General features: G+C 47.5%; 2 protein-coding genes across 4 annotated transcripts in view; one reads left to right on the forward strand and one right to left on the reverse strand.

The window, feature by feature from the left end:
* On the reverse strand, positions 481-13,773 carry LOC108634128 (ubiquitin carboxyl-terminal hydrolase 17-like protein 6). The gene is made up of 4 exons (XM_018042152.1): positions 13,597-13,773; positions 850-2,192; positions 627-819; positions 481-513 (listed from the first exon to the last, which is right to left on the reverse strand). The coding sequence occupies exons 1-4, from the start codon at positions 13,771-13,773 to the stop codon at positions 481-483; spliced, it is 1,746 nt and encodes a 581-aa protein (XP_017897641.1).
* The window catches only part of COG2 (component of oligomeric golgi complex 2), a 43,662-nt gene continuing 35,038 nt past the window's right edge, over positions 13,753-22,376 (forward strand). For 2 of the 3 annotated variants that reach the window (XM_018042283.1, XM_018042284.1), the window contains exon 1: positions 13,753-13,983. In XM_018042283.1, the coding sequence (XP_017897772.1) occupies positions 13,912-13,983 (72 nt within the window). In that variant the 5' untranslated portion in view covers positions 13,753-13,911. Of the gene's footprint in view, positions 13,984-16,336; positions 16,431-22,376 lie in introns of all 3 variants that reach the window. The other variant, XM_018042285.1, reaches the window with a different exon arrangement.

Here is a 22,376-nt window from a genome sequence, read left to right on the forward strand (position 1 = left end):
AGGCCCTGGTGCACTGCTGGTGGAGAGGTTTCTTTGGCACTGGTTGGCTCGCCTTTCTCCCCGTGGCCTTCATGTCGGTGCTGGTGGTGCCGGTGGTGGTGCTCACGGCATTGTGGATCGCGTCTCCTGTTTGGCACTTGGCGCTTCTCCAGCACGCTCCTTGCACCGGAAATGGAGCCCCAGGGAACTTTGCCGAGGAGAGTCCTGCCGGGGACGCACGGATCCCCGCCTCATTCCTGCCGGACCCTCTGCCTAGTAGCACGAGGCCTCCCGAGGGCAGCCACCCATAAAGACTGCTTGCCCATCTTCTCCGCAGACGCTGCTCGACGTTTGGGGCATTCTCGAGAGCCTGGCCGGCCGGAAGGACACTGTGTGTGGACCTGCATCCGCTCTTCCCTGCACCTCCCCCCCGAAGGGCTCCGGAGAGCGTCTCCTTGCTCGGCTGGCTGTGAGCGTTCTGTGAGGCGTCTCCAGGCCGCGTCACTCACCAGAGGCCAGCGGTGCGGCCAGGGACTGGAGACGGGGGAAGAAAGGCAAAGCCACACCCAAAGTCCCATCCAGAGAGGACTCTCCCACCCTCGCAGAAGTGGCAGGCCCTGGCACCGTGCTCAGACCCGCTCACGCACCCCATTCGCTCCGCCCCGAGCCGCTCGGGCACAAACCCGTTCCCGGGGAACACCGAGACCCCGGGCACGCTCCAGGTACCGCCTTTTCCCCCCGGAGGCCGCATCGTCCTCACCGCCAGAGAGGAACTCGCTCCTCGTCGGCACTCTCGCTGCGTCGCCCAGGGCGTGCCCCACGCAGAGTGTGCCCGGGCGTCTGCACGCATGTGCATCAGAGCCGGCCTACCGCCACAGCCCCAGAGATGGCCGCGGCTTCTTGTTCCTCCCCTTGGTCGCTCTGGCCCTCCCGCTGGCACAAGGGCCGCGGTCGACGTCCGTCGGCCCCGGAGGCGGGGTGTCCGTGCTGGGCCGGTCGAGCCGGTGGTGCTCCTGTGCGGGCGGCGGGCGGTTTCTCCCTCCTCCAGGTCTGGACCGGTGAATCACGACTGCGCCGGCAGGCAGGGCAGCCTGGACCTTGCGCAGCTCCAAGGCCGGCTTCGGTCGGTTGTGTTCTTGCAGGCGTCTCCACTGCTCTAAGCTCATCCCTTCGGCCTCTGTGTCCCCCGGGGACTCCTGCGACCCAGGAGCTCTGCCGCTGGCATCTCCTGCAGGCTGCCCGGGGTCTGTGGGGTCAGCCCCGAGGGGGGCCGCTGCCCCTCCCCCAGCGCCCCCTTCCCACGCACCCTCCCGGCCGTAGAACAGGACGTAGGCGCTCTGGCTCAGGGCAGCAGTCTCGTCACAGGCGGTCACCTTGGCATCGTCCATCTTATACCATTGGCCGTTGCCCGCTCGGACGTAACAAAAGTAGTGTCCTCGCTCACAGCTCCACCCGGAGTGCACCAGCACGGCATAGAGCACGTAGCCCAGTGGCCCTGCCTTCCCCTCAGACGTGTAGGGCTGCACGTCCAGGCGCTGGGGATAGCGCACCTCCTGAGCCCTTTTGGCCCCGCTCAGCTGTGTGAACCGCTTTAGCACCAGCATCAGGACCTGGGACGTGCTGTGCAAAGTCAACCTCTTGGTGGCAGGCACCTTCCGGAGACAAACGCCACAGTCATAGGCATTTTCCGCCTCCAGCTTCTCGGGCTTGACCAGCTCTCTCAGAGCTTGCTCCACACTCTGAGCCGCCGTGATATCCAGGCTGACGTCCAGATGAGGGTCGAACGTGTCCGAGACACCGAGGCAGTGGAGACACTGGATCTGAGACCTCCACGTCCCGCCGAAGATCTGACGGACGACGCTGGTGTCCTCGGAGGCGTGGCCCGACGGCTGGGATGCACTCAGGCACCCTTGCTGCATGCCATTCAGAGTGAACATCAGAAACTCGTGGGCATCTTCCTGCTGGTGTCTGTGGAAGCCCGCCAGCAGGTCCTTGCGGGGCCGGATCACCTCTCCCGCGTGAAGGAGGGCTCGGGTCACGTGAGCTCGCATGGCACAGAGCGTGCAGGAGCTGCCGGCCGGACAGAGGGTGGCGTGCTGCCGGGACACCAGCCAGCTGGCCAGGGGCGGCGTGTGGCTCAGACACTGCAGCGCCGCGTTCACGTAGCAGGTGTTCCCCAGATTCTGAAGCCCAGGGCCCACCCACCATGGCCCCTAAGCTAAAAGCATAGGAGAAAGGAAAGTTATAAGCATTTGAATGCAGAGTTCAAAAGAATAGCAAGGAGAGATAAGAAAGCCTTCCTCAGTGATCAATGCAAAGAAATAAAGGAAAACAACAAAATGGGAAAGACTACAGATCTCTTCATGAAAACTAGGGATATCAAGGGAATATTTCATGCAAAGATCGGCTCAATAAAGGACAGAAATGGTATGCCCCTAACACAAGCAGAAGATATTAAGAAGAGGTGGCAAGAATACATAGATCTGCGCAAAAAGGATGTTCATTACCCAGATAATCACGATGGTTTGATCACTCACTTATAGCCGGACATCCTGGAATGCGAAGTCAAGTGGGCCTTAGGAAGTATCGCTACAAACAAAGCTACAGGAGGTGATGGAATTCCAGTTGAGCTCTTTCAAATCCTAAAGATGATGCTGTGAAAGTGCTGTACTCAATATGCCAGCAAATTTGGAGAACTCAGCAGTGGCCACAGGACTGGAAAATGTCAGTTTCCTTTCCAATCCCAAAGAAAGGCAATGCAAAAGAATGTCTAAACTACTACACAATTGCACTCATCTCACACACTAGTAAAGTAATGCTCAAAATTCTCCAAGCCAGACTTCAACAATACATGAACCATGAACTTCCAGATGTTCAAGCTGGTTTTAGAAAAGGCAGAGGAACCAGGGATCAAATTGCCAACATCTGCTAACTCATCAAAAAAGCAAGAGAGTTCCAGAAAAACATCTATTTCTGCTTTATTGACTATGCCAAAGCCTATGACAGTGTGGATCACAATCAGTTCAGTTCAGTCAGTGTCATGTCCGACTCTTTGCGACCCCATGAATCACAGCATGCCAGACCTCCCTGTCCATCACTAACTCCTGGAGTTCACTCAAACTGATGACCATCGAGTTGGTGATGCCATCCAGCCATCTCATCCTCTATTGTCCCCTCCTCCTCCTGCCCCAATCCCTCCCAGCATTAAGGTCTTTTCCAGTGAGTCAGCTCTTCACATGAGGTGGCCAAAGCATTGGAGTTTCAGCTTCAAAATCAGTCCTACCAATGAATATTTAGGACTGATTTCCTTTAGGAAACCTTTTGATCTCTTTGCAGTCCAAGGGACTCTCAAGAGCGTTTTCCAACACCACAGTTCAAAAGCATCAATTCTTTAGCTCTCAGCTTTCTTTATGGTCCAACTCTCACATCCATACACGACAACTGGAAAAACCATAGCCTTAACTAGATGGACTTCTGTTGACAGACTAATGTCTCTGCTTTTGAATACACTATGTAGGTTGGTCATAACTTTCCTTCCAAGGAGGAAGCAGCTTTTTATTTCATGGTTCTGCATTCGCTATCAGCAGTGATTTTGGAGCCCCCCAAAATAAAGTCTGTCACTGTTTCCACTGTTTCTCCTTCTATTTGCCATGAAGTGATGGGACCAGATGCCATGATCTTTCTTTTCTGAATGCTGAGCTTTAAGCCAACTTTTTCACTCTCCTTTTTCACTTTCATCAAGAGGCTCTTTAGTTCCTCTTCACTTTCTGCCATAAGGGTGGTGTCATCTGCATATCTGAGGTTATTGATATTTCTCCTGGCAATCTTGATTCCAGCTTGTGCTTCTTCCAGTCCAGCGTTTCTCATGATGTACTCTGCATATAAGTTAAATAAGCAGGGTGACAATATACAGCCTTGACGTACTCCTTTTCCTATTTGGAACCACTCTGTTGTTCCATGTCCAGTTCTAACTGTTGCTTTCTGACCTGCATATAGGTTTCTCAAGAGGCAGGTCAGGTGGTCTGGTATTCCCATCTCTTTCAGAATTCTCCACAGTTTCTTGTGATCCACACAGTCAAAGGCTTTGGCATAGTCAATAAAGCAGAAATAGATGTTTTTCTGGAACTCTCTTGCTTTTTTGATGATCCAGCAGATGAAGGCAACTTAATCTCTGGTTCCTCTGCCTTTTCTAAAGCCAGATTGAACATCTGAAAGTTCATGGTTCATGTACTGCTGAAGCCTGGCTTGGAGAATTTTGAGCATTACTTTACTAGCATGTGAGACGAGTGTAATTGTGTGGTAGTTTGGGCATTCTTTGCCTTCGTCTTTCTTAGGGATTGGAATGAAAACTGACCTTTTCCAGTCCTGTGGCCACTGCTGACATTTCCAAATTTTCTCGCATATTGAGTGCAACACTTTCAGAGCATCATCTTTGAGGATTTGAAATAGCTCAGCTGAAATTCCAACACCTCCACTAGCTTAGTTTGTAGTGATGCTTCCTAAGACCCACTTGACTTCACATTCCAGGATGTCTGGCTCAAGGTGAGTGTTTACACCATCATGATTATGTGGGGCATGAAGATCTTTTTTATACAGTTCTTCTGTGTATTTTTGCCACCTCTTCTTAATATCTTCTTCTGTTAGGTCCATACAATTTCTCTTCTTTATCAAGCCCATCTTTGCATGAAATGTTCCCTTGGCATCTCTAGTTTTTTTTGAAGAGATCTCTAGTCTTTCCCATTCTGTTGTTTTCCTGTTTCTTTTCATTGATCAGTGAGGAAGCCTTTTTTCTCTCCTTGCTATTCTTTGGAACTCTGCATTCAAATGGATATATCTTTCCTTTCCTCCTTTGCCTTTTGCTTCTCTTCTTTTCACAGCTATTTGTAAGGCCTCCTCAGACAGCCATTTTGCTTTCTTGCATTTCTTTTTCTTTGGGATGGTCTTGATTTCTGTCTCCTATACAGTGTCATGAACCTCCATCCATAGTTCATCAGTTACTCTATCAAGTCTAGTCCCTTAAATCTATTTCTAACTTTCACTGTATAATCATAAGTGATTTGAGTTAGGTCATACCTGAATGGTCTAGTGGTTTTCCCTACTTTCTTCAATTTAAGTCTGAATTTGGCAGTAGAGATTTTATGATCTAAGCCACAGTCAGCTTTTGTTCTTGATTTTGCTGACTGTATAGAGCTTCTCCAACTTTGGCTGCAAAGAATATAGCCAATCTGATTTTGGTGTTGACCATCTGGTGATGTCCACATGTAGAGTCTTCTCTTGTGTTCTTGGACGAGGGTGTTTGCTTTGACCAGTGTGTTCTCCTGGCAAAACTCTATTAGCCTTTGCCCTGCTTCATTCCACATTCCAAGGCCAAATTTGACTGTTAGTCCAGGTGTATCTTGACTTCTTACTTTTGCATTCCAGTCCTCTATAATGAAAAGGACATCTTTTGGGGGTGTTAGTTCTAAAAGGTCTTGTAGGTCTTCATAAAACTGTTCAGCTTCAGCTTCTTCAGCATTACTTGTCAGGGCATAGACTTGGATAACTGTGATATTGAATGGTTTGCCGTGGAAACGAACAGAGATCATGCTGTCGTTTTTGAGATTGCATCCAAGCACTGCATTTAGCACTCTTGTTGACCATGATGGCTACCCCATTCCTTCTGAGGGATTCCTGCCCGCAGTAGTAGATATAATGGTCATCTGAGTTAAATTCACCCATTCCAGTCCATTCTAGTTCGCTGATTCCTAGAATGTCGATGTTTACTCTTGCCATCTCCTGTTACACCACTTCCAAGTTGCCTTGATGCGTGGACCTAACATTCCAGGTTCCTATGCAATATTGCTCTTTACAGCATCGGACCTTGCTTCCATTACCAGTCACATCCACAGCTGGGTGTTGTTGTTGTTGTTGTTTTGCTTTGGCTCCATCTCTTCATTCTTTCTGGAGTTGTGTCTCCACTGATCTCCAGTAGCATTTTGGGCACCTACCAACCTGAGGGATGTATCTTTCAGTGTCCTATCTTATTGCCTTTTCATGCTGTTCATGGGGTTCTCAAGGCAAGAACACTGAAGTGGTTTACCATTCCCTTCTCCAGTGGACCACTGTTTGTCAGAACTCTCCACCATGACCTGTCCATCTTGGATGGCCCTACACAGCATGGCGCATAGGTTCATTGAGTTAGATAAGGCTGTGGCCCATGTGATTAGATTGGTTAGTTTTCTGTGATTATGGTTTTCAATCTGACTCCCCTCTGATGGACAAGGATAAGAGGCTTATGGACACTTCCTGATGGGATAGACTGACTGAGGCAGAGTCGGACATGACTGAGTGACTGAACTGAATTGACTGAAACTATGGTGGAGGTAATGATGATAATGGTGACCTCTCAAAAGATCCCATGCGTATACTGCTACACTCAATGTCCCCAACCCTGCAGCAGGCCAATACCAACCCACACCTCCACCAGAGACTCCTGGATACCCACAGACATGTCCGGGACAGTCTTTTGTGGGGTCACTGCCCCTTTCTCACGGGTCCTGGTGCACAAGGTTCTGTTGTGCCATCCAAGGGTCCATTTCCTAGTGCGGTGTAGGTTCTGGCAGCTGAACGGCGGGCTAATCACAGCGTCCTCAAGAGGGCTGCTGCCACTCCCAAGTCTGCTGCACCCAGAGCCCCTGCACCTGTGGCAGACCACGGCTGGCCCGCACGTCCAAAGCAGACGCTCAAACACTGGGGATGGCAATGGTTGTCGAACCACTGATCACGCAATCAAACCCTCTTTGGCATACATCTTCAGTATTCTAATACAGTCTTCTATTAGAACCTGACAGCAATCTCCTTAAAGATTGTCTAAGCCATCCTCACACTTTTTTTTTTGTTTGTTTTTTGCTGTATTTCACATCCGTCTCTATCATAGTGAACATGTTTGGTTCAGCTTGACTATTTCACATAATGAGCCCCCATCTCTGCCTCCTAGAATGAGCACATCTTTTCCAGTGTAATCTTCTGATCCTGATACCCTGAAAAGTGAAGAATGAAAGTGGTTCAGTCATGTCCGACTCTTTGTGACCCCATGGACTATACAGTCCATGGAATTCTCCAGGCCAGAATCCTGGAATGGGTAGCCTTTCTCTTCTCCAGGGGATCTTCCCAACCCAGGTCTCCTGCATTGCAGGAGGATTCTTTACCAGTTGAACCACAAGGGAATCCCACAATGATAGCCTGGGGTATATGCCAAATCACTTTCCACCAAATTAACAACCCCACTGAGGATAAGAACATTTCGAAATTGTTTTATTTTTTCATTTTTATTAATTTATTTTTTTATTGAAGGATAATTGCTTTACAGAATTTTGTTGTTTTCTGTCAGACTTCAACATGAATCAACCATAGGTACACATATAACCCCTCCCTTTTGAACCTCCCTCCCATCTCCCACCCCATCTCACCCTTCTAGATTGATACAGTGCCCCTGGCTTGGAGAATTTTGAGCACAACTTTATTAGTGTGAGATGAGGGCAATTGTGTGGTAGTTTGAACATTCTTTGGCATTGCCTTTCTTTGAAATTGCAATGAAAAGTGACCTTTCCCAGTCCTATGTGGCCACTGCTGAGTTTTCCAAATTTTCTGGCATATTGAGTGCAGCACTTTCACAGCATCATCTTTGAGGATTTGAAATAGCTCAGCTGGAATTCCGTCACCTCCAGTAGCTTTGTTTGCAGTGATACTTCGTAAAACCAGTTGATTCACACTCCAGGATGTCTGGCTCTAGGCGAGTGATCACGCCATTATGTTTATCTGGGTCATGAAGATCCTTTTTGTACAGTTCTTCTGTGGATTTTCGCCACCTCTTGTTAATACCTTCTGCTTCTGTTAGGTCTATACTGTTTCTGTCCTTTATTGAGCCCATCTTTGCATGAAATGTTCCCTTGGCAACTCTAATCTTCTTGGGGAGAGCTCTAGTCTTTCCCATTGTACGGTTTTCCTCTGTTTCTTTGCATCGATCACTGAGGAAGGCTTTCTTCTCTCTCCTTGCTACTCTTTGGAACTCTGCATTCAGATGGGTATATCTTTCCTTTTCTCCTTTGCCTTTCACTTCTATTCTTTTCTCAGCTATTTGTAAGGCCTCCTCAGACAACCATTTTGCCTTTTTGCATTTCTTCTTCTTGGGGATGGTCTTGATCCCTGTCTCCTGTACAATGTTAGAAATCTCCGTCCAAACTTTTTCAGGTTTAATTCCTTGAATCTATCTGTCACTTACACTGTACAATTCTCCTTGGAGGGGGAAAGGCTGCCCACCTCAGTATTCTGGCCTGGAGAACTCCATGGATTCCAGAGGACTGCAAAGAGTCAGACATGACTGGGCAGCATTCACTTTCACTTTTTACTGTGTAATCGTAAGGGATTTGATTTAGGTCATACCTGAACGGTCTAGTGGTTTTCCCTACTTTCTTCAATTTAAGTCTGAATTTGGCAATAATGAGTTCATGATCTGAGTCATAACCAGCTCCAGGTCTTGTTTTTGCTGACTGTATAGAGCTTCTTCATCTTCGGCTGCAAAAAACTATAATCAATTTGATTTCAGTATTGGCCATCTGGTGATGTTCAAGTGTAGCGTCATTTCTTGTGTTGTGGGAAGAAGATGTTTACTATGACCAGTGCATCCTCATGGAAAAACTCTGTTAGCCTTTGCCCTGCTTAATTTTACACTCCAAGGCCCTAACTTGCCTGTCACTGTAGCATCTCTTACTTCTTACTTTTGCATTCCGGCCCCTATGATGAAAAGGACACCATTTTTGTTGTTGTTAGTTCTGAAGGTCTCGTAGGTCTTCATAGAAACGTTCAGCTTCTGCTTCTTCAGCGTTAGCGGTCAGACATAGTCTTGGATTGTGGTGATCTGACTGGTCAGCCTTGGACACGAACAAAAATCTCTTTGTTGCTTTTGAGATTGCACCCAAGCACTGCACTTTGCACTCTTTTGTTGACCCTGAGGGCTACTCCATTTCTTCTAAGGGATTCTTGCCCACAGTAGTAGATTAATGGTCCTCTGAATTAAATTTGCCCATTCCAGTCCATTTTAGTTCACTGATTTCTAAAATGTTGATGTTCACTCTTGCCATCTCCCGCTTGACCACTTCCAATTTGCCTTGATTCATGGACCTAACATTCCAGTTTTCTATGCAATATTATTCTTTTCAGTATCAGAATTTACTTCCATCACCAGTCAAATCCACGATTGGGCATTGTTTTCGCTTTGGCTCAGCCTCTTCATTCTTTCTGGAGCTATTTCTCCACCCTTCTCCAGTAGCATATTGGGCACTTACTGACCTGGGGAGTTCATCTTTCAGTGTCATATCTTTTTGCCTTTTTTTTTTTTTTTTTAACTGTTCATGGGATTCTTAAGGCAAGAATACTGAAGTGGTTTGCCATTCCCTTCTCCAGTGAACCACGTTTTGTCAGAACTCTCCACCATGACCCATCCATCATGGGTGGCCCTACGTGGCATGCTCATAGTCTAACTGAGTTAGACAAGGTTGTGATCCAAGTGATTAGTTTGGTTAATTTTCTGTAATTTTGGTTTTCATTCTGTCTGCCCTCTGGTGGATGAGGATAAGAGACTTGTGGAAGCTTCCTGATTGGAGGGATTGGCTGTGAGGGAATCTGGGTCTTGCTTTGACATGCTTAGTAAATCTTTAATCTAATTTTCTGTTGACGGGTGGGGCTGTGTTCCCTCCCTGTCGTTGGCTTGAGGCTGAACTATGGTAGGGGTGATGGCAACCTCCTTCAAAATGGTTTACGCCAGGACTGTTGTACTCAGTGTCCCTGACCTCGCAATAGCCATGTTAGCCCGTGCCTCCCCTGGGGACTCTGGACACTCACAGGCGAGTCTGCCTCAGCCTTGTGAGGGTCACTGCTCCTTTCTCCTCATTACTAGTGTGCTCAAGGTTTCGTCTGTGCCCCCTAAGAGTCTCTTCCACCAGTCCCATGGAAGTTCTGTAATCAAACCCCACTGGCCTTCAAGGTCAAATTCCCTGAGGGTTCTCAGTCCCTTTGCTGGATCCTCATGTTGGGAAATCTGTTGTGGGCCTTAGAACTTTCTTTGGAATAATTGATGTCCAGTTTGTGAGTTGTCTACTCGGTGGCTCTACGGTGGGGCTCACACATTGTGCTTCCCCAGTCTGCTGAAGCCACAGCCCCGGTCCCCGCGGCAGGCCACTGCTAACCCATGCACCTGCAGGAGACACTCAGACACTCAAAGGCAGGTCTGGCCCAGACCTGCATCCGTGTTTTAAAAATGTGACAAGTTTCCTTTTTGCACTAACTTGAATGCGAGAATCTCATTTTGAGGTGTTGTCTTCCTCTGTCCCACTCTTTCTTAAGGACTGTTAGGGGTTAATGTTATCTCCAAGGTGAAAACAGCCTTGGGAGGAGCAGCCTACACCTGGTGTATAAAGGCAAAGTCTGCAGGAAGAAGAGTTGCGGGGTGAAGAGTGTCAAGTGAGGTTTGTAGTTTGAGTTATCAGTCTCAAGGAGGAAAAAAGAAAAGTGAGTCCTCATCATTTGATCATGGTATTCAGAGCCAGAGGCAGGGACCTTGGGAAAGTGAAGAAGAGAAAAGGAAAGAAAAATGTCAAAATAAAATTGGGATGTATGGGGGCAAGAGGAGGGAGAAAGTCTGAGAAGATGGGGTTGGGTGTATGATTGCATTGATTTGCTCCTGTTGTTTAGTCTCTAAGTCGGGTCCAACTCTTTTGTGACCCCACGGACTGAAGCCCACCAGGCTCCTCTGTTCATGGGATTTCCCAGGTGAGAATACTGGAGTGAGTTGCCATTTCCTTCTCCAGGGGAATCTTTCCAACCCAAGGATCAAACCTACCTCTCCTTCATTAGCAGATGGATTCTTTATTGCTGAGCCACCAGGGAAGCCCAATCACATGGTTACTGGCCTCAAACACAAAAATTTGCTATTCCTAGTGAAAAATGGAATCAGCTCATTTGAGTCACTCAGTCCTGCCTGACTCTTTGCAACCCCATGGACTGCAGCACGCCAGGCCTCCTTGTCCATCACCAACTCCTGGAGTTTATTCAAACTCATGTCCATTGAGTGGGTGATGCCACCCAACCATCTCATCCTCTGTCATCCCCTTCTCCTCCAGTCTTCAATCTTTCCCAGCATTAGGGTCTTTTCCAATGAGTCAGTTCTTCACATCAGGTGGCCAAAGTATTGGAGTTTCAGTTTCAGCATCAGTCCTTCCAATGAATATTCAGGACTGATTTCCTTTAGGATGGACTGGTTTGATCGTGCCGTCAGAGGGACTCTCAAGAGTCTTCTCCACCACACAGTTCACAAAGCATCAATTCTTTGGCGCTCGACTTTCTTCGTAGTCTAATTCTCACATCCATACCTAACTACTGGAAAAACCATAGCTTTGACTAGGTGGACCTTTGTTGGCAAAGTAATGTCTCTGCCTTTTAATATGCTGTCTATGTTGCTCATAACTTTTCTTCCAAGCACCAAGTGTCTTTTAATTTCATGGCTGCAATCACCATATGTAGTGATTTTGGAGCCCCCCCCCCCCCCCGCCAATAAAGTCTGTCACTGTTTCCATTGCTTCCCCATCTATTTGCCATGAAGTCATGGGACCAGATGCCATGATGTTAGTTTTCTGATTGTTGAATTTTAAGCCGACTTTTTCACTCTCCTCTTTCACTTTCATCAAGAGGCTCTTTAGTTCTTCACTTTCTGTCATAAGAGTGGTGTCACCTGCGTATCTGAGGTTGTTCATATTTCTCTCGGCAATCTTGATTCCAGCTTGTGCTCCATCCAGCCCAGCGTTTCTCATGATGTACTCTGCATAGAAGTTAAATAAGCAGGGTGACAATATACAGCCTTGACGTACTCCTTTCCCAGTTTGGAACCAGTCTGTTGTTCCATGTTCAGTTCTAACTGTTGCTTCCTGATCTGCATACAGATTTCTCAAGAGGCAGGTCAGGTGGCCTGGTATTCCCATCTCTTTCAGAATTTTCCACAGTTGATTGTGATCCACACAGTCAAAGGCTTTGGCATAGTCAATAAAGCAGAAATAGATGTTTTTCTGGAACTCTCTTCCTTTTTTGATGAGCCAGTGGATGTTGACAGTTTGATCTCTGGTTCCTCTGCCTTTTGTAAAACCAGCTTGAACATCTGACAGTTCATGGTTCATGTACTGTTGAAGCCTGGCTTGGAGAATTTTGAGCATTACTTTACTAGTGTGTGAGATGAGTGCAATTGTGCAGTAGTTTGAGCATTCTTTGCCATTGCCTTTCTTAAGAATTGAAATGAAAACTGACCTTTTCCAGTCCTGTGGCCACTGCTGAGTTTTCCAATTTTGCTGACATGTTGAGTGCAGCACTTTCATAGCATCATTTTTGAGGATTTGAAATAGCTCAACTAGAATTCCATCACCTCCAGTAGCTTTGTTTGTAGTGGTGCTTCCTAAGGCCCACTTGACTTCACATTCCAGGATGTCTGGCTCTAGGTGAGTGATCACACCATCGTGATTATCTGAGTTGTGAAGATCTTTTGTGTACAGCTCTGTGCATTCTTGCCACCTCTCCTTAGTCTCTTCTGCATCTGTTAGGTCCATACTACCTCTGTACTTTGTTGTGCCCATTGTTGCATGAAATGTTCCCTGGGTATCCCTAATTTTCTCGAAGAGATCTCTAGTCTTTCCCATTGTATTGTTTTCCTCTATTTCTTTGCATTGATCACTAAGGAAGGCTTTCTTTTTTTTTTTAATTTGATCACTGAGGAAGGAGATATGGAATAGTTTCTGCCATATCAATAAACAAAGGATATCGCAGTCATCAGCAATTGCAGCCACCATGGAAGGTAAGCTAGTGAGCCCTGAGGGTAGTCAGGATGGAAATAGTGCCTGCCGTCTAGCAGCCATCAAACTGCAGCCTTTCCCTATGGTGAGTCCTGAGGGATCGCAGACGTGCAAACAGACTGCTGGCCCCAGGTAGTTGAGGGCGTATCAAAGGAATAACCTCAGTAAGCCTAGTCTTTTGCATCCTCCTTTACGTAGAAAAGCGCTAACTTTCTCAACTTGCGATATCTGGTTTTCTTTAAGTTACAAAACATTTTTGACGTTCAGACTACCTACACTTGGTTGCAAAACTTCTGTGTAACCTGTCCCCCACCTCCCTGCCTCCTCAGAATAGTTCTCTCAGGGTCACTTGAGCTGGTATCTCCCGGACTTGAAGCCCTAAAAATTCTCACCGAATAGAACATAACTCTCAACTTTAAGGTTGTGAATGGTTTTAAGTAGACACTGGCTTAGATTAAAAATAAATATGTATGCGCATGTATTAGTGTGCTATGTTCTGACTAGGTAGGTGATGAGATGCTCTTTAAGAAGAGTGAAGACCAAAGTTATTCAAAGGTGCTCCCTTAAGAAGAGTGAAGACCCAAGGGTACTCCGACCTCCCAGCTGGATCTGAGCCAGACCTGGCGCAAGATCAGGGAGAAGATCCTGGAAGAATGCTGCAGGTACATTTTTCCCAGTGGAAACGGTGGCTGGAGAGGAAGCCCCAGACTCCTCCAGCCAGTGCCCTTCAGCCTCAGACCTACCTCACTGGGAGCCAGACTGCCCAACCCAGCTTGCCTGAGCTGCAGTGCCGCCCTCCGCCGAACGGAGGCAGCGTGACCTGCAGCGCGGCGGCAGCGGCGATGCCCTCGCCCCTCTTGGCGGCGGCGGGCGGAGGCCGGCCCGCGGAGCCCTCGCTGATTGGCCCCGGCGCGGCCGCTGCCATGTTGGCGGAAGTGGCGCTCTCCGTGCCGCGGCGACTGGCTGTGGCTGCGGCTGCGGCTGCAGCTGCCGGGTCGGTGCGCACAGGGCCTTCCTTCTTCCCCTCGCCCGGGGTTGGCGCTGAGAGGCGGCGTCCGGCGGGATGGAGAAAAGTAGGATGAACCTGCCCAAGGGGCCGGACACGCTGTGCTTCGACAAGGACGAGTTCGCGAAGGTGCGCGCCGGGGCTGCGCTCTCGGAGCCGGGGCTGCGCTCTCGGAGCCGGGGCTGCGCTCTCGGAGCCGGGGCTGCGCTCTCGGAGCCGGGGCTGCGCTCTCGGAGCCGGGGCTGCGCTCTCGGAGCCGGGGCTGCGCTCTCGGAGCCGGGGCTGCGCTCTCGGAGCCGGGGCTGCGCTCTCGGAGCCGGGGCTGCGCTCTCGGAGCCGAGGCGGGTGGCCTGCCGTCCTTTCCCTCCGGGGCCTCCTCGGGCTGCTCTTGCTGGGTCCTGGGCCGCGCACACCCCGGATCAGCTCCCGGCGGGACCTCGCTGCCTTCGCAGTGAGTCTTTGGGCCTCAGGTGTGGCAGGGGCAGCCTTCTGTGAGAAGGCACTTCTGTGAAATTGTGCATAGTGACCAAAAGGCCTGAAGTTGTGAGCAAGTGGTTTCGCGCTAGGTGTAAAAGCTCCTGTTATTACCCGAGCCCGTTACCATGCAGTGCAGTCGGAATTGCCAGATCCTGGGCAGACAGAAGTTTGTCGACCGCCGCCTTGCACCTAGAAGCTCAGTACGAATGTACTGACCAAATCTCTGGACCCACGTCCCTACCCAGGGATTCAGTTCAGTTCAGTTCAGTCGCTCAGTCGTGTCCGACTCTTTGCGACCCCATGAGATTAGGTGGGTGGAAAAGGCAATCGAAAGTTTTTCCTTAACGTTCGCCTAAAGTTTCTGAATGGGATATTTAAAAGATTAGAATCGTATTACTGATTTTGTTGCAGTACAACAAAACAAACCCCAGAAACAGAATTGCTGGATCGGATGGTAGGCCTATTTTTTTAAAAGGTATACACACTTAAGGAGTATAGCATTATACTTCAACATCTGTATAACTACAAAGTGAGCACCATCACAAATTTAGTTACCAGTCATCACCATACAGTTGGCCCCCTTCCCCTCTGGTAACCACTAATCTAATCTCTGTATCTAGGAGTTTGTACTGTTTATAAGGTGAACTTGAAGTTGGTCTGCAGGTAAATATAGGACATAAGCTTACATAAACAGAATTGAAATATTATGGATATTAAGGGTTTATCAGGCACAGCCTTGAAAATGTCCAAGATTTGAAGCAGAGCTGGGTGGAACTTCGCATATTTTTTTGGTGCAATGCTCTGGGACTGTACATACACCATCAAGAAATACAGTTATCCTGTATTTCTAAGGACTGAGGTTTTTGATACCACTTAGTGGCTGCTTTCAGTGTTAAAAAGTTAAACGTTTTGGCTCAGTAGACACTTAAACTTTTGAGCAACTGAATTTAAGTCTTACTTTTCTTGTTTTTTTGATGACTTCAAGTCATAGTATTTTTTTTCTTTGTAGCTTCATTAGTTTATCTTTTTGATACTTGCATTCAGCTCACAGTATCTGGTTTTAAAAAGTATTTACATCTGTTCTTTTTTATAGCTGAGTAGTATGTACCACCAGAGAAGGCGATGGCACCCCACTCCAGTACTCTTGCCTGGAAAATCCCATGGATGGAGAAGCCTATTGGGCTGCAGTCCATGGGGTCATGAAGACTCGGACACAACTGAGTGACTTCACTTTCACTTTTCACTTTCATGAATTGGAGAAGGAAATGGCAACCCACTCCAGTGTTCTTGCCTGGAGAATCCCAGGGACGGGGGAGCTTGGTGGGCTGCCATCTATGGGGTCGCACAGTCGGACATGACTGAAGCAACTTAGCAGCAGCAGTATGTACCACATGGACATGAGCTTGGGGAAACCTGGGGAGACGGTGAAGGCCAGGGAAGCCGGCGGTGCTGCAGTCCATGGGGTCGCAAAGAGTCAAGTGTGACTTGGGGACTGAACAACACCGCATCTTCTTTATCCATTCCTGTGAACTTTTAGGTCGTTTCCATGTCTTGGCATCTCAAATAGTGCTGCAGTGAATATTAGGGTGTGTGTATCTTTTCAAATGGTGAGTTTCTTCAGATATATGCCCAGGAGTGGGGTTGCTGAATGATGTGGTAGTTCTGTATTTAGTTTTTAAAGGAGCTTCCATATTGTTCATAAAAAAGAGCAGGATAATGCCATTTGCAGCTACGTGGATGGACCTACAGATTATCGTACTAAGTGAAGTAAGAGAAAGACAAGCACGCCATTTACATCCGGGCTCTAATAAAGGTGATGCGTGCACGCGTGCATGCCCAGTCGTAAGCGACGCTTTGCAACCTCATGGACTGTTGCCCGCCAGGCTCCTCTGTCCATGCAGTTCTCCAGGAAGGAACCCTGGGGTAGTTTGCCGTTTCTTTCTCCAGGGGATATTCTTAACCAAGGGGTGACACTCACATCTCCCATGTTTCCTTGCTTTGGCAGGTAGTTGATTTACTACAGAGCCACCTGGGAAGCCTGAGAAGTGATAACAAAGGAACTTATTCACGAAGCAGACACGCAGATCTCGGCATTAAATGTATGGTCCAGTTCAGTTCAGTCGCTCAGTCGTGTCTGATTCTTTGCGACCCCATGGAGTGCAGCACACCAGGCCTCCCTGTCCCAGAGTTTACTCAAACTCATGTCCATTGAGTAGGTGATGCCATCCAACCATCTCATCCTCTGTTGTCCCCTTCTCCTCCCACCTTCAGTCTTTCCCAGCATCAGGGTCTTTTCCAACGAGTTAGTTCTTTGCATCAGGTGGCCAAAGTATTGGAGTTTCAGTTTCAGCATCAGTCCTTCCAGAGAATATTCAGGACCAATCTCCTTTAGGATGGACTGGTTGGATCTCCTTGCAGTCCAAGGGACTCTCAAGAGTCTTCTCCAACACCACAGTTCAAAAGCATCAGTTCTTCAGTGCTCAGCTTTCTTTATGGTCCAGCTCTCACATCCATACATGACTACTGGAAAAACCATAGCCTTGTCTAGACAGACCTTTATGGTTAACAAAGGGGGCACATGGGGAGAGGTGATAAATTAGGAGATTGGGATTAACATATACACATTACTATATATGAAATAGATTAGCAAAGGTTTACTATATAGCACAGGGAACTCTACTTAGCACTCTGTAATAACCTACATGGGAAAAGAACCCAAAAAAGAGTGGATACATGTCTGCATAGAAACGACCTACTTTGCAGTACATCTGGAACTAGCACAACGTTGTATGTCAACTAGAATAAAAAAAATTAAGTGATGTAGTTTTTTTTAAAAAAGCATTTCCATCTGGCTCTTCTCCAGTGTGGCCATGTCGTCTATTTTATGCAGGCCATCTAGACCCAGGAATGATGTGCTCTTGTTCTTGTACAGTGATATTTCTGCTTAGCCTCTGTAACGAAGGGCGTAATTTGAAAGGGAGTGCAGAGTGAACTTGCTGATCTAGAAACACTTTGTTCCATGTCCTGGCTGAGAGCTGTCCTGGAGCAAGGGGTAGAAGGAGAGCGTGATGAGGAGAGGTGTGATGGACGAAGCCGAGGCACAAGCAGCGATTAGGGGTTTGGCCTGTTCAAGAATCTCGGAACACAGAGAGCTTAACGTGACCAACTGTTGCCTCCTTCAAGGCTTCCTTCAGGCTCAGCACCAGCATTCTTTCTGACTTGCTAGCCCCACCATGTTTCTTGCTCTGAACTGATAGAATGCCTTTGGGAAGAGAGGGTTCGGAAAGTAGAAACCTCAGAATAAGTTCGAAAGTAGAACCTGATGAAGGAGAGAGCAGACTGGGGGGGTGGCTGACATGGCAGCAGTTTCACATTCTTTCATGCCTCTGAGTGTGCTCTGTAATTTGTAGTGCTAACAAATGCGACCGCTTCACATGTAAGAGAAAAATACACAGGACAGCTGCCCTGTGTCGCATGTTGGTTCCTCGGTGAGACTCGGAGATAAAGGCTGCTTGCAGTTCATGTTTCCTTCAGAGAGACATTTAGAAAGTTCCGGTCACATGGCAGAAGTGAGAGAGAGTTTGCCTTCGGGGTTATATTTCTTAAGTCTGTCTGATTCAAAGCATATTGTAATTTGTGTCTGTGAGAAAGTTAGAGAATGTCCGATTTGCATTAGGAGAGTGGAGGTTACTCAGAAAAAATCCAGTCATTGGAAACTTCGTTTCCAGTCAAAGGGAACTTTGTCACACACGTGATGAGGCCCTGTTAGGACAATGGCAGCAATCATTCATTTAATAAACAGGCACTCATTGATCACCTTGGAGAAGGAAATGGCAGCCCACTCCAGTATTCTTGCCTGGAGAATCCCATGGACGGAGGAGCCTGGTGGGCTACCGTCCACCGGGTCGAAAGAGTTGGAGACGACTGAGCGACTTCACTTCACTTGACTTCACTTCAGATAAGATTTAGGCTTTTGAGTATGGTCACAGAAAGACCACAGTGTGTGCTGAGAAACTGGACTTAGTCCAGAGAAGCTGGGAGGATGACCGGAATTGAGGCGGGAAAAGTAGGACAGCTGGGTGGGCTGCGGGCCGCTCTCGTGTGCCGCACTGAGGGGCCTGCGCTGGATGCGCTGCGCTCAGGTGTGAAGCAGGGAATGGCGTAGTCATGTCTGCTGCTTTGAAGCCGTGTTAGAGGATGCCGTGCCACTGGTTACCTCAAGTTAAATTAGGGTTCTGTTTCAAGGGGAAATTATGGTGCATTTGAACTGATGAGCTAGTATTTTGGTTTGGGACATTCTTGCACATGTATTTCAGCCCTAACTCAATGTCATAGTGGTATCTCAGACTTTTAGGAAGTTATTTAATAAAAGCTTAAGAAACAACCAACTACCTTTCTGAACTCAGAAAAAAGAGGCTGCTGAAAATGCTTCAGTGGTCCTTGTAAGATCTAACGAGGGATACAGAGCAGAGGACAGATTCGTGAAAGGTGTAGGGTGATCAGAAGACGAGAGTGGCCGATGGTAGTAGGCTTCTATCACTTGGTAATAGAGGTGGTGATGACATCACAGCGTTAGTTTTGTCAGCTTAAAAAATACAACAATCCTTAGCGAGGGTTGATAGCCAAGTAATACATGAAATAGGACATAAGATACTAGTAGTACGGGACAGAAGAGGCTGCTAACAAAGACAGGTGAGACCCATTCCCCTAGGGGTGCTGCTGAAATCTATCCTTCTATCCCAGCATATGAGTCCTATTTTATAGAAAAAATAGTGCCATCAGGTGGGGACGTCGTCATCTTAACTGATGACTGCTCCCTTCCTGTGTGTGTGCCCATCCCCTTTCTCCTCCTCGCCTGTTTAGGAAGGGGTTTCCTTCCTGAGGTTGGTCCTTCCCACCCCGGTCCTTCCCACCCCACTCCTCCCCGTGCTTGCAGCCCAGACCCCCTGGTGCTCTCCTCTGACCTCACCCCCGGGGGCTTTTAAACACGCTCCTGCTTTGGTCTCTTCCTCTTGGCCCTCCTGCCTCTAGTCATTTCCATATCACTCTCTTCCGCCTCACAGCCAAACTCTTGAGTAGTTTTTAATTTCTTATATGCTGATTGGCTATTTGTATATCTTTGGAGAAATGTCTATTCAGATCCTTTGCTAATTTTTTAATTGGTCTGTTTGTCTTTTAACTGTTGAGTTGTAAGAGTTTTTATACTCTGGATATTAGACCCGTGTCAGATACATGATTTGCAAATATTTTCTCCCTTTCACTGGGTTGTCTTTTCACTTTTTAAATAATGTGTTTTGACGCAGAAGTTTTCATTTTGATTGCGTTCAGTTTATCTGTTATCTTGATGCTTTTGTGTCAATGACTGCCTAATTCAAGGTCACACATATTCTCACCTGTTTTCTCCTTAGAGTTTTATTGTTTTAGCTCTTCTATTTGTCTTTTAATCTATCTTGAGTTAAATTTTTTGTATAGTGTGAGGTTGGTATCTAAATCCACTCTTCCATATGGATATTTTCTGGATGATAATGTCAGTCGCTGGATGCTTAGCAAACCCGCAGTATAAAGTGAAACTTTGTGGTGTATGAAGTGCGGCAGCTATTCTGCGCCACGTGAGTTTGAAGCTGCTTGCTCCCATAGCAGAAGCTGCCCCATCCAGTATCCACACGCGTTCTGGGTCATTTTCTCCTGTGTAGTGCATCGTTTGTCTATCCGGGAACAAGCAGACAGATGGCAAACTGAGCACTAATACTGGCCAGTAGCATTTGTTAGAGCTCCAGCTCTGTGATCTAGAATGCCGTCATGGAGCTCAGACCTGAACTGCGTCCATTTGGAGTTCCTGCTCTCAGAGTAACAGGCCGAGTGCTCCGCGCAGCCGTGCGGCGGGTCAGTACCGAGGCCGAGACGTCAGGCTGAGCCCTGCCCCCACATTCTTTCTGATTGTTGTGTGACTGTGAGTCTAAGGTGCTATCTGAGGTAGTCTCAAGAAGTAAAAGAAACAGATGGTTTTCACTAGGTGGCTGTGAAATTATAGTTTGGTAAGAAATTGCTTATCTGACACTGTTACAGCAAGTGTTTGGGTGATTAGTTAAGAAAGTCCATTTTTATAAGTACTCTTGCAGAATGGTGCATGTTGTCCTTAACATACGTGTACATCTGTTCTACATTGATGCGGCATGAAATTATTTTCTCTGAAAATTTGTCAGTGAATTGGACTTTTTTGTTGTGCTTCAAGTTGAATGAGAACCCTAAGGCATTTGCAGAGAATCTGGTGGAGAATCCTTCAAGATCTGTGTGATCCTCCTTTGCACAGTGCTGCCTGGCTCGTGGTCATCTCGTATATCTAATGTGATTCAGCAAAGACTGTCTTATCAGTTTCTCAGCATCAGGTCTTTGCAAAGCATCTGCCTTAGTTTTCATGAAAACAGTTATCATTTTGTACTTATATTTTGTTGGTTTATACAATGTTTAATAAAATTATGTAATTTTGGTGATAAGTATAAGTGGCCTTAACAAGTTTGGGAATCATCATACCTGATACTTGATAACCAAACAGCTCAGTTAGTACCAAAGTCATAAGTAGACAGTGATTTGCTGTCTGTATGCCTGTGTGCCTACCGGGGGCATCAGAACGTTATGAAGGGAAACCGGGCATAATGATTCTGTGAACAATGCTTGGAAGTTGGTTTTGAAAGATTTTGAACATCTGTTCAGTTGAATACTCAACATCCATATAAAAGGTCAATACCAATTAATATGTATTATGAAAAGACATTGGAGTTATATGTAAAAGGAGAAAAATAGCTTAGAAAAGGTTTATTAAGATTCTGTGTATGTGTATGTTTGTGCGTGTGTGTGTGAACATAGATAAAGGTCAAGGGTTTCATTCAAGGAGGATCCTACAACACTTACCTCGTCCCGTGGACACATGAAATCAGTAGCTAAACCTGGAATAGTTTCCTCCTCTGAGCAACTCCTGCACATCTGGCCAACAGCCCACATCAAAGTGGATAGGAAAGGCTGAGACATGGTCTCACCGTCCACCCAACTCTCAGCATGGTGACCCACAATTGGAAGGAAGCTGCCATCCCCAGCTGCTGCCTGAGAAGTGAAGGGTGTGAACCCTAAGCTTGGCACCCCTCCTGTAAAGACTTGCATCTGGGAGCTGAGCCCCCAGATGTCTACCTTTGAAAGTCAGTGGAACTGCAAGACCCACCAGGCTCATGATGGGAGAAACCGCTTTTGAAGGGCAGCGTGAATTTGGTCATCCTCCTGGGGCCTGGCACGGGGACAGCAGCTGAAAAGGGCCCAGACTTTCTGTGAAAGAGGCTTGTTTATCTCAAAGCATCATCAGCCTGAGGGGCCGACCTCTAATTTAACACTCTCTAGGGGCTTGGCGGCGGGCAGGAGCCGTCTTTGCTCTCTCTGCCTTGTTCCAGCCGGACAGTATCTCCTAGAAAGGAACTTGAGTACTTGTCTGGTGCCCTGATGTTTGCAGTTGCTGCCCGGAGATAACTCTAGGTCACCCGGCTTTGGTGGCCAGTGAGGCTCACACTTGTAGGTCCCCAGTGTTCACTGCAGGATTATTTGCAATAGTCAAGACATGGAAGCAGGCTTAGCATCCACTGACAGATGAATAGATAAAGAAACCATGATCTATACACTCCGCACACACAGAGGAATATCATCCAGCCATGAAAAGGAGATAAACCTAGACTCCCCGGCGGCCCTGAAACGGAAAAGTCACGCTTTTACATGGCCTCCTGCTCTTTCTGCCTGCGTAACTCAGCTTGCTCCTTGCAAAGTCAGTCACGTAGGTCACGTAGTCTCAGAAAGTGGGGACGCAAAACACTAGGAACTGGAGCTTATCTCGCCACCCTTGTGCTGCTCTCTGCAATTCCCCAGGCCCTGTAAACCTGCTTAATCATGCCTGTCCATGTAAAGGTCAGGCATTCCCCCCCCCCCGCCCCCCGCCCCATCTTGACTGCTGTTCCCGTGCACACGGAACTGCTTAGTTTAAACCAGCCTATTAGCAGCTAGTGTAGCCT

Source organism: Capra hircus, chromosome 28 (assembly GCF_001704415.2).
Source record: "Capra hircus breed San Clemente chromosome 28, ASM170441v1, whole genome shotgun sequence".
NCBI lineage: Eukaryota > Metazoa > Chordata > Mammalia > Artiodactyla > Bovidae > Capra > Capra hircus.

Excerpts from the sequence above, each read along its gene's own strand:
- LOC108634128 (XM_018042152.1), bottom strand. The coding sequence starts at position 13,773 with ATGGCAGCGGCCGCGCCGGGGCCAATCAGCGAGGGCTCCGCGGGCCGG. Across the intron at positions 2,193-13,596 it reads GTTGGGCAGTCTGGCTCCCA|GGGCCATGGTGGGTGGGCCC; the intron begins GTGAGGTAGGTC and ends CTTTTAGCTTAG. Across the intron at positions 820-849 it reads CCATCTCTGGGGCTGTGGCG|ACGCCCGGGCACACTCTGCG; the intron begins GTAGGCCGGCTC and ends ACATGCGTGCAG.